The following is a 12,354-nucleotide window of genomic DNA, read 5'->3' on the forward strand; positions in this document are numbered from 1 at the left end:
ACCTTAAAAAACTTGAATAAATAGTAAATAAACATTTTCTAACAAAAAGTGCAAACAAGTAGAAAAAAAGAAAAATGCACAAAGAACTTGTATGGAGATTTTTCCATCTACAGATTTTTCCCTGACCTTCTTTTCTCTGTAAATTAAGGGTGCACACTATTGCTGAGAAACACAATCACTACTTAGCAGTCAGATGTCTGTATGCACAAAGACACAGATCCCTAAACAAGACCATATCTGCAGATGAAACTAGCACCTCTACACCACATTATGTACGAGAAGCTGCAAAAGACACAGGCGCAAGTGGAATGTACAAAACATGGTGACATTAATTTTTAAGTAAATATAATGGGCGATATATTGCGTCACCAAAACTTATTGAGGTCATGTACATATACTGTGCGATAAGTCGATATATTGATTATTGCGATAGGCCTACTTGAAGCAACACAGAGTCACAGTGCCCAGCACTTTGCATAGAAAAGTTCAAAGCGCAAAGAGAAGAGATATTGATGCATAGTGTATTATATCTGTGCGATAGTTTATTGAGCCTTTTCTTTGAACAGTTTTAAATTTAAGTTAAAAAGAAAGCATACTCTGCTTTCTTTTTTCCATACTCCTCTAGACCTGGAAATTACTTAAATCAAATTCCATACTTTTCCAAACTGCGTAGGAACCCTGAATATTGGATTTGGATCGGTCTCGTCTGACCGCTACCCGATCTGGCAGAAAATGGCAGCATCGGAGCCGATACCGATAATCAGATCGGCACACCTTCAGCTCCAACTGCACTGTTAGCTTGATAAACCTTCTAGTTTGACAAACACGAAAGCCATAAAGTGTTAAACCTGCACTTTGACTTCACGTTCATGAATTCTGTGTGCAGAAACATACGGTACTCGGCCTGAAGCAAATAAAAGCGCTTACCAGACGAGACATGACCCTCTTGGGCAGCTCATGGTCCAGAGAGTGAATCTCGCTGCGCTTCAGTAAGATCTGCGTCTCGTCCTGAAACTCCACCTGGAAGGAAATACAGTTTAGACGCCTTGGAGCCTTTTCTTGGAACCACATTTTTTAAAACGATCCAAATTTAGAAAAACCACTAGCATCGTTTCGGTTTGCTCAGCAGCCATCTTACTAACATTCTTGGGAAACAATTTTCCAATTATACATGTAGAAAATAGAAAATAGAAATGCAAAAAAACTGCTAAAAATCTGTTAACTGTTGTTAACTAAATTAAAAAGCAATTATATATATTATTCCATATTTAAATATTTATAAAACATCAACACTCAATTATATGTGTGTAAAATATTTAAATCAAAATTAATTATTATTTCATTTATAATTATATATTAATAAATATATATAATAATATTTATAATATATATATTGTTTATCTTAATAGAAAATAATAATTATATAAAATAATATGAAATGACACACACACACACACACACACACACATATATATATATATATATACACACACACACACACATTAAGCGTATAACCGAAGAACTGCTTGGTCGTCTTGTGGCAGTAGACGCACTTCTGCAAATCGTAACGAGGAAATGTCAACAAGAAACATGAATTACAGCCTTTGTAACATGTCAAATTTCCAGGATACTCAATGACAAATTGTCATTTTTATCCATTTAAAGGGCCTACTGGAAATTGGAGCCTAAGCCGAATGGGAGTTCAATGCAATATAGCTATTAGGCTGATGGTAAACAGCTAAAAAAAGAACGTAATTTCAGAAGCCTTTTATAATGAAACATTTATTAATGTGTGAACTAAAATAAAACATCCACAATGTTCAAAAGGACAGTCAATTTTAGAAAAGTATAAAAAAAAAAACTGAAAGAAACAACATAAGAATGAACCAAAAAAAGGCAAAAAACAACAACAACAAAATGGAATAAACAAACCGAAACAGGGAGAACAAAGCAATGAATTAGCGAGAAAAAAACAAAACTAAAACATGAACTAATTCAAAAGCAGAAGCCAAAACAAGAACAAAATGAAAGAAAACAGACAGCATAAGAAACTAAGAATGAAAGAAAAAACACAAACAAAAGAATAGACTAAAGAAATAGAAACAGAAAGAAAACTAATGAAAACAACGAATGAAAAGAACAAAATAGAGAAGAATGAATTAAAACAAAAGTAGAAAAGGAAACGAAATAAAAGAAACAAAGGAAAACAAACAGCAAAAGAAACAAAAAAGGAAAGACAAAGCACATGCAAAATAATTAAAGAACGAAGTAAAGAAACAGAAAAACAAACAAAACAAATATTTGAATAAATGAAAACAAAAGTAGAGAAGGAAAAAAACGAAACAAATAGAAACAAAAGAAAACAAGAGAGAAAAAATGAAAACAAAAGCAGAAAGGAAACGAACTAAAATAAACAGAAACAAAAATAGAGAAAAGAATGAATGAAAGAAACAAAGAATGAAAGAAAACAAACAAACAAAAGAATACAAGAACAACAAACACATATATAAATGAATGAAAACAAAAGTGGAGAAGAAACAAAACAAAAAAGAAAATAGAGAAAAGATTGTAGGAAAACAAAAGTAGAAGGGAAACGAACTAAAAGAAAGGAACAAAAATATGGAGAAAAAAACAATGAACAAATTAAATAAAAATGAATTAAACAAACAGCAAAAGAAACAAAGGAAGGAAACTACATGAAAAAGAATGAAAACAAAATAAAGAAAAACAAGTATAAGTACGAATGAACATAAAAGTAGAAAGGAAACAGTAAAACAAAACAAAGAAACAAAAAATAGAGAAAAGAATGAAACAAAACGAATGCAAGAACAAAACTAAAGAGAACAAAGTAAAAGAAAGAAATAATGAAAGAATAAAAGAACATGAAATGAAAACAAATGTAGAAACCTAACGAACTGAAGAAAAAAACCGAACAAAAAAATAGAGAAAAGAATGAAGGACAGAAATAGTGAAAGAACTGAAAAACAACATCAAGAAACAAATTAAGATTGAACAAAAACAAACAAAAGTCCAAATGAAATAAAAAAATAACAAGAAACAAAAGAGAACAGAAACAACGAAACAAACAAACACCAAGCAAATGAACAAGAACGAACGAAAAACTAGACATTTAGTAATAAGATATTAAATGAGAAAAAGCGATTTTACGCATCAGAAAAAGGCAGTTTCACACCAGAATGTGGCCTGAGTTTGCTAAGTCAATGCTAAGCAGCTATTTGGCTTTTGGCTAACATTATTTTCACGTGTCAGCTGAAAACGAAAGTCATTTCAAGAGCGCAGCAGCAGCAGCTCCGATGAAAGATTACAAAGATGAACATTTACTAATAAAGTGAACACAAACAGTCTTACGCAGAAATTAGGGCTGAGTTTGTGGCACGAGAGTGCATTTGAAAATAAAAGCAGTTGATATTTTAGCTTTTTTTTTTTCTAATATCCTCTCAAATGGAAACATTTTGTGTCCGTTCATCCCCGTCTCTCTCCTCTTCTCCTGCATTTCCGCATAAATCGCCTCCAAACGCACACACATACACATACACACACAGACAGATATCGACAGGAATAAAAATTCTTTATTAAATTGTCAATACTTCATTTCAGCCTCCTGTGGCCAAGCGGCCGTAATGTACGACGGCCTTTCGATGAGGTGCCGGCTCAAAATATTTCATCGGCCGGTGAAAGCCTCTGCTTTATCATTCGCCAGGGATTGATCGCAAGACAGGCCAATGGACAAGAGAAGGGAAAAAAATATACGTGATTTATGAGCATCGAGCTCTCAGTTATTCATTCATACATCAAGAGCTGGCAGATAAAGCGGCCTCCTTTTAATCTACAATACGACGCTGTTTCTTGTTCTAGAGTGAAACTAAATGTTTGGTGTTCATTCGTTACTGCACTGATTTCCAGCAAACCTGGGTTTTTCCGCTTGCTAATGGCGACTGGTAGCGCAAGTCAGCCGTATTAACAGTACGAGAGGTTTATGAGTCTCGCCGAAGCACGTTTTTCATGTCATCATGTGCTGAAGATGCTCTGGGTTGTGTATTTGTCGGCACAAATGCATTGAGCAGCGTTCAGATGCACGGCGGAGGAGAAGAAACCTGCCTATATAATCAATGCAGCTCATTTAGCACAGTGAGGAACGACACCTGATTATTCAGCCATTGCACATCATTAATAATGCATCATATCCTCTGAGAAAGAGAGAGGGAGAATGACAACAATAAAACATGAAAATACAAATGAAAGAAAAAACAGAGTAAAGAAAGAGTGAAAGAACGAAAAAGGCAAAAGAAAGAAACTAAATAATGAACAAAGAAAAAAAAGAAAACACAAAATAATGAATGAGAGAAAAATGAACGAATTGATGAAAACAAACTAAAGAAGCCAAAAACTAAAAAATATCAATGAAAGAATTAGAATAATGAATGAAACAAGTGAGAAATTAAAGAACGAATGAATGAAAGAAAGACAAAAGCAAGAAACAAACATGAAAGAACAAAAGAAATTAAGCAAAAGAAATTAACTAAAAACTGAAAAAAAAAAAAATACCATGAATGAATGGAAAGAACAAAACGAAAGAAATAATGAAAGAAACAAGCAGAAACAAAAGAAAAAATAAATAGATAAAATAAAGAGAAACAAATTAGAAAAGAAATAAAGCACAAATGAAAGAATAAAAAAATGACGGAAACAGAAACAGTGAATGAAAAGAAACAAAAGAATGAACGAAAAATTAACAAAGAAACTAAAAGTATAAAAATACCAACAAAAGAACAAAAAGAATGAAACAATCTAAGAAAAAAAAAACTAAGAAAAGGCCATTAAGTAAAAGAATAAACAAATGAAAGCGAAGTGAAAACAATACAAAATTAAATTAAATTAATTAAATGAAAGTAAAAAGAACAAACAAAATAAAGAAATCATTAAAGAGAAAAAAAACAAGAAGCAAACAACAAAAAAATGAATGCACATATGAAAGAACAGAAAGAACGGAAGAAACAGAGAGCAAACAAAAGAATGAACGAAAAATTTACTAAACAAAAAAAACAAACAAAAGTAAAGAAAAAAAACTAAAGAATTAAAAAATTTAAACAAAAGAAAAACCAAATAAAAGGAATGAAAAACAAATGAAACAAAGAATGAACAAAAAAAATCAAAAACACAAATGAACAAAAATGGGGAAAAAAAACAGCAAAAAGAGAAAAACACAAGAAACGAAAAACACAAATGAAACAAACTAATTAGGAATGAACAAAAAAACAAAAGCACAAATGAAACAGAACAAACAAATGAACGAGCGAAAAATTTACAAACTCAAACGAAAAAAGTAAAAAAAAAAAAGAACAAAACAGTGAAAAAGAAAAACAATGCTAGAAAAAACTAATGAAAGGAATGAAAAACAAAAATAAAACAAACTAACTAGTAATGAACAAAAAAAAAAACAAAAGCACAAATGGAACAGAACAAACAAATGAATGAGAAAAAAATTGACGAACTAAAAGTTAAAAAAAAGAACACAGCGAAAAAGAAAAACAACGTAAGAAAAAACAAATAAGGTATGAAAAACAAAAATGAAAAACTAATCAGTAATGAACAAAAAACAAAACAAAAGCACAAATGAAACAGAACAAACTAACGAAACGTTTACGAATTAACAAACAAAAAAGTAAAAAAACGAAAGAAAAAAAATGTAAAAAGCAAGAAAAATAAACTAAGCTACAATATGAACAAAAAATAAAGAACGAAAGGGAAAGACAATAAACAAAAGCACAAACACAAAAATGTAAAACACGAACATCTACAACAGAACAAATCAAAGGAGGCGCAAACGAGCGAATGAACAAACAGAGAAATCTCCATTTTAAAACATTACGTGGTAAAATAACGAGGAGGAGTGTGGTTTCATCCTGACTCACCAGACTCTTCCTGGTGTCGGGGACGGCCGTCACGTCCACAGGCTCTCGCTCCACAGCGTTAACGAAACGAGCCTCGGCCACAGCGACGGCGCAGATCACGTGAACCCACCTGCGGACGGGACACCAAACGCACGGTTACTGCAGAGCTCGTTTGATAAACATGCATGAACAGATGCCGCGGATCTCCTCGTAATTAACATGCGATATGAGAGAAACAGAGTTTGAGATATTAGACCTGTCATCTGTGGTTTTCTTCAAAGCTCCTCCTCTTAAACTGCACAAACAGCAGGCCTGCGACGAATAAACAACTCGAATGAACACAATCATGAACACAACGGTTTAAGGCAACAGTAAATGTGCCATATAGAGGTTCAACGTTCACATTTCTGCTCAAGACTTGTATGTGAAAAGTCATTTTTAATATCAATGATTTTAACTGATCCATGTTCGCGTGAAAGCTATTTGCGATACTTACGGCTGTCCATTCGGCCGCAGTGCACCGAGAACACATCCAGCCCTCCTGTTTCGTGTCAGGATTGACGCCGTAACAACCTGACGGAAACGAGAACAGAAATTTAGCTGTCTATGAACCAAACTGATAAATGTACGTTCGTATTTAATTATTTATTAAACAGACTGTGTACGTTATTTACAAAGATAAACAGTTTCTGTAATTTCCATCAAAAACAACTTTGATTTGACAAAAATGAACGAAGAATGAAAGAAAATAAGAAAGGAAGAACGAACAAAGCGAAACTAAAAAAATATAAGCTGAAAAAGTAAAAATGTAAAATGAAAAAATTTAAAACAAAAGTAAGCGAAGCAGAAAATTTCACTACTAAAAGAAACGAAAAATAAGGAAAAAGTATATGAAAAAAGGACAAAAGATATAGAACAAATGAATGAGCGAAAAAAGTAAAAATGAAAATATTTTAAATATATTGTGTACGATTCAATAGTTAAATGTTTTTTCTGTGAAAAAAACATTAAAATCTTAAAACTTCCTAAAAAAGTTTAATGAACAAGAAACAGAACGAACCGAACAAGCGCAAAATATACGAACTAAAAACAAAAAAAACACCAAAATAACGAAAAAATTTTACAACATAAGAAACAAGAAACAGAACGAACTGAACAAGCGAAAAATTTACGAACTAAAACAAACAAAAAAAACACCAAAATAACGAAAAAATTTTACAACATAAGAAAAACAAATGAAAGGACAATAAGAAAAACAAATGACAGAACAAAATTAAATAATCAACAAAAACAAAGAATGAAGAAAAAAGGCCCAATGTAAGAATTAAAGAACAAAATAAATAGATACAGAAAGAACAAAAATGAATGAACGATAACAAAAGTAAAAAAACAAACAAACTGAATTAAAATACATTAAAATGTATTGTGTACGATTCAATAAAAAATATAATACAATAAAAAAAAAACAGATTTTGTAATTTTTTTTAACTTTCTTAACTTTCTTAAAACGTTTAATGATGAAAAATTAACAAAATGAATGAAACAAGATGAAATACAATAAGAATGAATAAAAGAAAATATAAAAAAAGAAAAACAACGGAGCAAAAAACTAACAAACTAACTAAAACAAAAGTAGAACCTAAACAGAAAAAAACAAATAAAAAACAAACAAAAAACTAAGAACAATAAACAAAAGCTTAAAAATTAAAGAATACAAAAAAGAATAAACAAACAAATTAACGAAAAATAGTAAAAACAAACAAAACTAAAATATATTAAACAAAATGTTTATGATTCACTGTACGTTATTAAAAAAAAAAACACTTTTTGTAATTTTCCATTAAAAAACAACTTTATCCACCTATGTTTAATACGAAAAGAATGAAAAGATGAAAGAAAATGAGCAAAAAAACTAACAAGATCATTAAAACAAAATCAAACGAACAAACAAACGAATTAATGAAAAAACAAAAGGAAAAACAAACAAAACTAAAACATTAAACATATTGTGTATGATTCACTAATGTATGTTACATTAAAAAAAAAAAAATGTAGGCGGGGACAAATAATACTTTTTACAAAAACAATTAAATCACAATTAATAAAATCCTGAATATTGACATTCAGTTGGAAACACATTGTTACTCAAGCTAAACATGTCTCAAGGCCGTTTCAAGTCATTAATCGTTAAAAATCACACACAGAGAGAGAGGTCAGAGATCGCTGATTGCGCTGTACACACACACACAAACTTGTTGTCCACGCTTCCCCGTGATTTTTATTAAATAGCCTAGATATTAGATCGCTGCATTATATTCCCCAGCAACGAGGTGGTTCTTTGCCTCCACGTCATGCATTAAAATCCTTTAATGCACGGCTAGCCGTTGATTATTCCTTACATATTTAATATATAAACATACCATATTACTAATGTATGTTACATTAAAAAAAAAAAAATGTAGGCGGGGACAAATAATACTTTTTACAAAAACAATTAAATCACAATTAATAAAATCCTGAATATTGACATTCAGTTGGAAACACATTGTTACTCAAGCTAAACATGTCTCAAGGCCGTTTCAAGTCATTAATCGTTAAAAATATTTAACATTTTTGGTAACACTTTAGAATAGGGAACACTTATTCACTATTAACTACGACTTTTCCCTTCATAAATTCCTAGTTTGCTGCTTATTAATAGTTAGTAAGGTAGTTATTAAGTTTAGGTATTGGGTAGGATTAGGGATGTAGAATAGTTTAGGTATTGGGGAGGATTAGGGATGTAGAATAAGGCATTATTATTCCATGGTCTGTCTGAATACTGGATTCTGATTAGCTGGCAGGTATGCAGTAAAACAGTTTAATGCACAGGTAGTTCCAAGTCAGTTTAATCACCGTTCTATATTAATGCGCTGCTTTAATTGATGCACTCTAACCAACACACATCGCGCACTCACGCGCGCACACACACACACACACACACACACACACACACACCACCTAGATATTAGATCGCTGCATTATATTCCCCAGCAACGAGGTGGTTCTTTGCCTCCACGTCATGCATTAAAATCCTTTAATGCACGGCTAGCCGTTGATTATTCCTTACATATGTGCTTAATTAGTAATAATAAATGGCTAATATTCTAGTAATATGCATGCTAATAAGCAACTAGTTAAGAGACTCTAAAATAAAGTGTTACCACATTTGTTTAGTTTTCAGCCAATTAAACAAGCTAAACAGGAACAGCGGCGCGTCGGAGCCCAGCCGGAGCCGGAATGGAGGACGGGATACAAACACGGTCTCTGGGCATTCGTTTATTATGCCACATGCACACATGTTCAGGTGAGTTCAAGCGTACGAGCGCTTAGGAAAAACCCAAAATAGCATGGAGAAACGAGGAGGCAAAGAAAGCGTCGACTAACAAGCTGTCTTTCACTTCACGGCCCCTTTTTCAAGCCTTTGGGAAGCAAACAAGCTGGAGATGCTGTTGTTGTTGTTGTTACTCTTGGGTTTTTTTTCCCCCTGGAATGGTTTATTTGGGTTGGTGGCTCGCTGTCGCCTCTGTAAGAGGAATCTGAGTGTTTAAAACACCTCCGGGGAGCCGCGGGATCTGCTTTCAGCGGGAAACTCACGGCATGGAGACAGTAAATGACAGTGATAAGCCACTTGAGGTCAAAATGTAGTGGTTTTACCATAGTAAAGGGGTTTTGATACAGTAAAATCTCTATCACATTTTGCCTTGAGCGGTTTATTAGTTATATTAAACCAAGTTAAGAGTAAAATGATTAAAGACATGATTTTAAAAAAAATTATAATAATAATTATACATATATATATATATATATATATATATATATTATTGCTATTATTATATTGAATAAATTATTTTATTAATATCATTTAAAAAAGAACAAATGAAAGAAAACAATTAAACACAATGCAAGAAATGAATGAAACAAAATTTAATTAAAAAAAAAGAACAAAAGGTAAAAAATTAGACAAAAAAACAGACAAAAAACATCAAAAAATGAAATGAAAATAAAATGAGAATAACAAAAGTAAAGAAACAAACAAAGAAATGACAGATGAAAAGACAAAAATATATGAAAAAGCAGAAACAAAAGAACAAAACAAAAACAAACAAAACTAAAGATATATACGTATAAGTACATAAAATATAACAATAATACTAATATAATATATTATTATTATTATTAAACAGAATACAAGAAAAGAATGAAACAAAAAGAATGTACAAATGACAAAACAAAGAAAGATCAAAAAGAACCAAATTAAGAATTAAAAAAAAAAATTTAAAAACTAAAGCAAAAACAAAAGGAAAACAATTAGACAAAAAAAAAAAAAACAAGAAATGGATGAAAATAAAATATGAGAATAACAAAAAGAGTGCAAGAAAAAAAAATCACAAAGAAATAGTTATACATAAAAAAAACAGAATAATTATTATTATTAATACTATTATTTACAGTATTCTTCTTATTATTGTTGTAGTCTTAATAAGAGCTGGCATAATCAACGCTAACCGTAGGCTGCTTACAGTCCTCGATGCAGTAATATATAACCAAGCTGCATTTCAATCAAACGTGGGTCAACCAAATTAAGAATTAAAAAAAAAAATTTAAAAACTAAAGCAAAAACAAAAGGAAAACAATTAGACAAAAAAAAAAAAAACAAGAAATGGATGAAAATAAAATATGAGAATAACAAAAAGAGTGCAAGAAAAAAAAATCACAAAGAAATAGTTATACATAAAAAAAACAGAATAATTATTATTATTAATACTATTATTTACAGTATTCTTCTTATTATTGTTGTAGTCTTAATAAGAGCTGGCATAATCAACGCTAACCGTAGGCTGCTTACAGTCCTCGATGCAGTAATATATAACCAAGCTGCATTTCAATCAAACGTGGGTCGTCAGGTGAGATTTATGAGCCAGAAATATCAGTTTCATAAGCTGGGCTTCTTTAGTGAGCTTGAGTGGAGCTGACAGCAGCGCAGGTAAAATATGAGCAAGTACTCTTCTGACGACTTGAATTAGTCTGACAGAGTGAAAACAGAGCGACGTCAAGTGATTAGCGCTGCTAAAAGCAGAGAGCGATCGCACTTCATAAATCTGAACAACTCGCCGTAATGAACTTACAAACTTACGTATCCGAGCGGTTTTTAGCACGCCGACGTTCATCCGTCGCTCGTTCGCAAGTAAATATAAGATAAATTTACATTATCATGGCCGGATGCTTCTGGAAGACACAAAAACATCAAGAAAACTGAAGTGTGACCCTGGAGCACAAAACCAGTCATAAGGGTCAATTTTTCTAAATTGAGATTCATACGTCATCTGAAAGCTGAACAAATAATTTGTTAGGATAGGACAATATTTGGCTGAGATACAACTATTTGAAAATCTGGAATCTGAGGGTGCAAAAAAAATCTAAATATTGAGAAAATCATCTTTAAAGTTGTCCAAATGAAGTTCTTAGCAATGCATATTACTAATCAAAAATTAAGTTTTGATATATTTACAGTAGGACATTAACAAAATATCTTCATGGAACATGATCTTTACTTAATATCCTAATGATTTTTGGCATAAAAGAAAAATCAATAATTTTGACCCATACAACGTATTGTTGGCTATTGCTACAAATATACCCCAGCGACTTAAGACTGCTTTTGTGCTCCAGGCTCACATATAGTTTGGTCTAGACTGTCATTTTTGAACCCGACACGCGGCTGATTGGCTACGCGGCTTAGACTCGCGGCGTGGAGAGAAAACCCTCGAAACGAGACGCGTTCCCGTCTGTTTTCTCCTCTTCGGGAGGTTTTTTCTGTGCTCGTCTAAATAAATAAGTTGAGTTCAGCCTGACTGACGGTAAATTGGCTGGAGTGACGGCTGGAGATGCAGATGCAGACGTGAAAGACGGGACAGATTTTAAGAAACTACTGCAACACTAATATTGTCTTACAGGTCTGGCAATCTACATTTTATTTATCCAAAATGACTAGCAGTACTTCTTTTAAGTCTTTTAGGAAAAACAACAAAAATAAATAAATAAATATTTTTTAAATAATAAATATTATATTATAAATACATAACATATATTTATAAAATACATTAATTTTTATCATTTTAATTTATATTACCATATTATAGAAATACATTAATTAAATATTAATTTTTATGGGAACAAATTAAGCACTTTTTACTCGTACAATAAAGTCAAAATATAGCCAACATCTATCCAATAACAAACTATTTTTTATTTTTGGATAGATGTTGGCTATATTTTGACTAATACATTTGATAATAGACCAAATATATTATGAATAATTATTTTTTATTATATATTATACATTTTATAAATAAATGGACTCGTCCAATGAAGCCAATTTCTAAAAAAAGACAAAAACAAA

General features: G+C 31.5%; 1 protein-coding gene across 1 annotated transcript in view; it reads right to left on the reverse strand.

The window, feature by feature from the left end:
- The window catches only part of LOC107679073 (lysine-specific demethylase 4B-like), a 65,901-nt gene that overhangs the window by 4,354 nt on the left and 49,193 nt on the right, over positions 1–12,354 (reverse strand). The window contains exons 15-19 of the mRNA XM_016474490.1: positions 6,409–6,485; positions 6,169–6,224; positions 5,934–6,042; positions 1,502–1,555; positions 928–1,020 (exon numbers count right to left, since the gene is read on the reverse strand). Of these exons, the coding sequence (XP_016329976.1) occupies positions 928–1,020; positions 1,502–1,555; positions 5,934–6,042; positions 6,169–6,224; positions 6,409–6,485 (389 nt within the window). The remainder of the gene's footprint in view (positions 1–927; positions 1,021–1,501; positions 1,556–5,933; positions 6,043–6,168; positions 6,225–6,408; positions 6,486–12,354) is intronic.

The sequence above is a fragment of the Sinocyclocheilus anshuiensis genome, unplaced genomic scaffold, assembly GCF_001515605.1.
Source record: "Sinocyclocheilus anshuiensis isolate Anshui unplaced genomic scaffold, SAMN03320099.WGS_v1.1 scaffold1580, whole genome shotgun sequence".
In the NCBI taxonomy this organism is placed as follows: Eukaryota; Metazoa; Chordata; class Actinopteri; order Cypriniformes; family Cyprinidae; genus Sinocyclocheilus; species Sinocyclocheilus anshuiensis.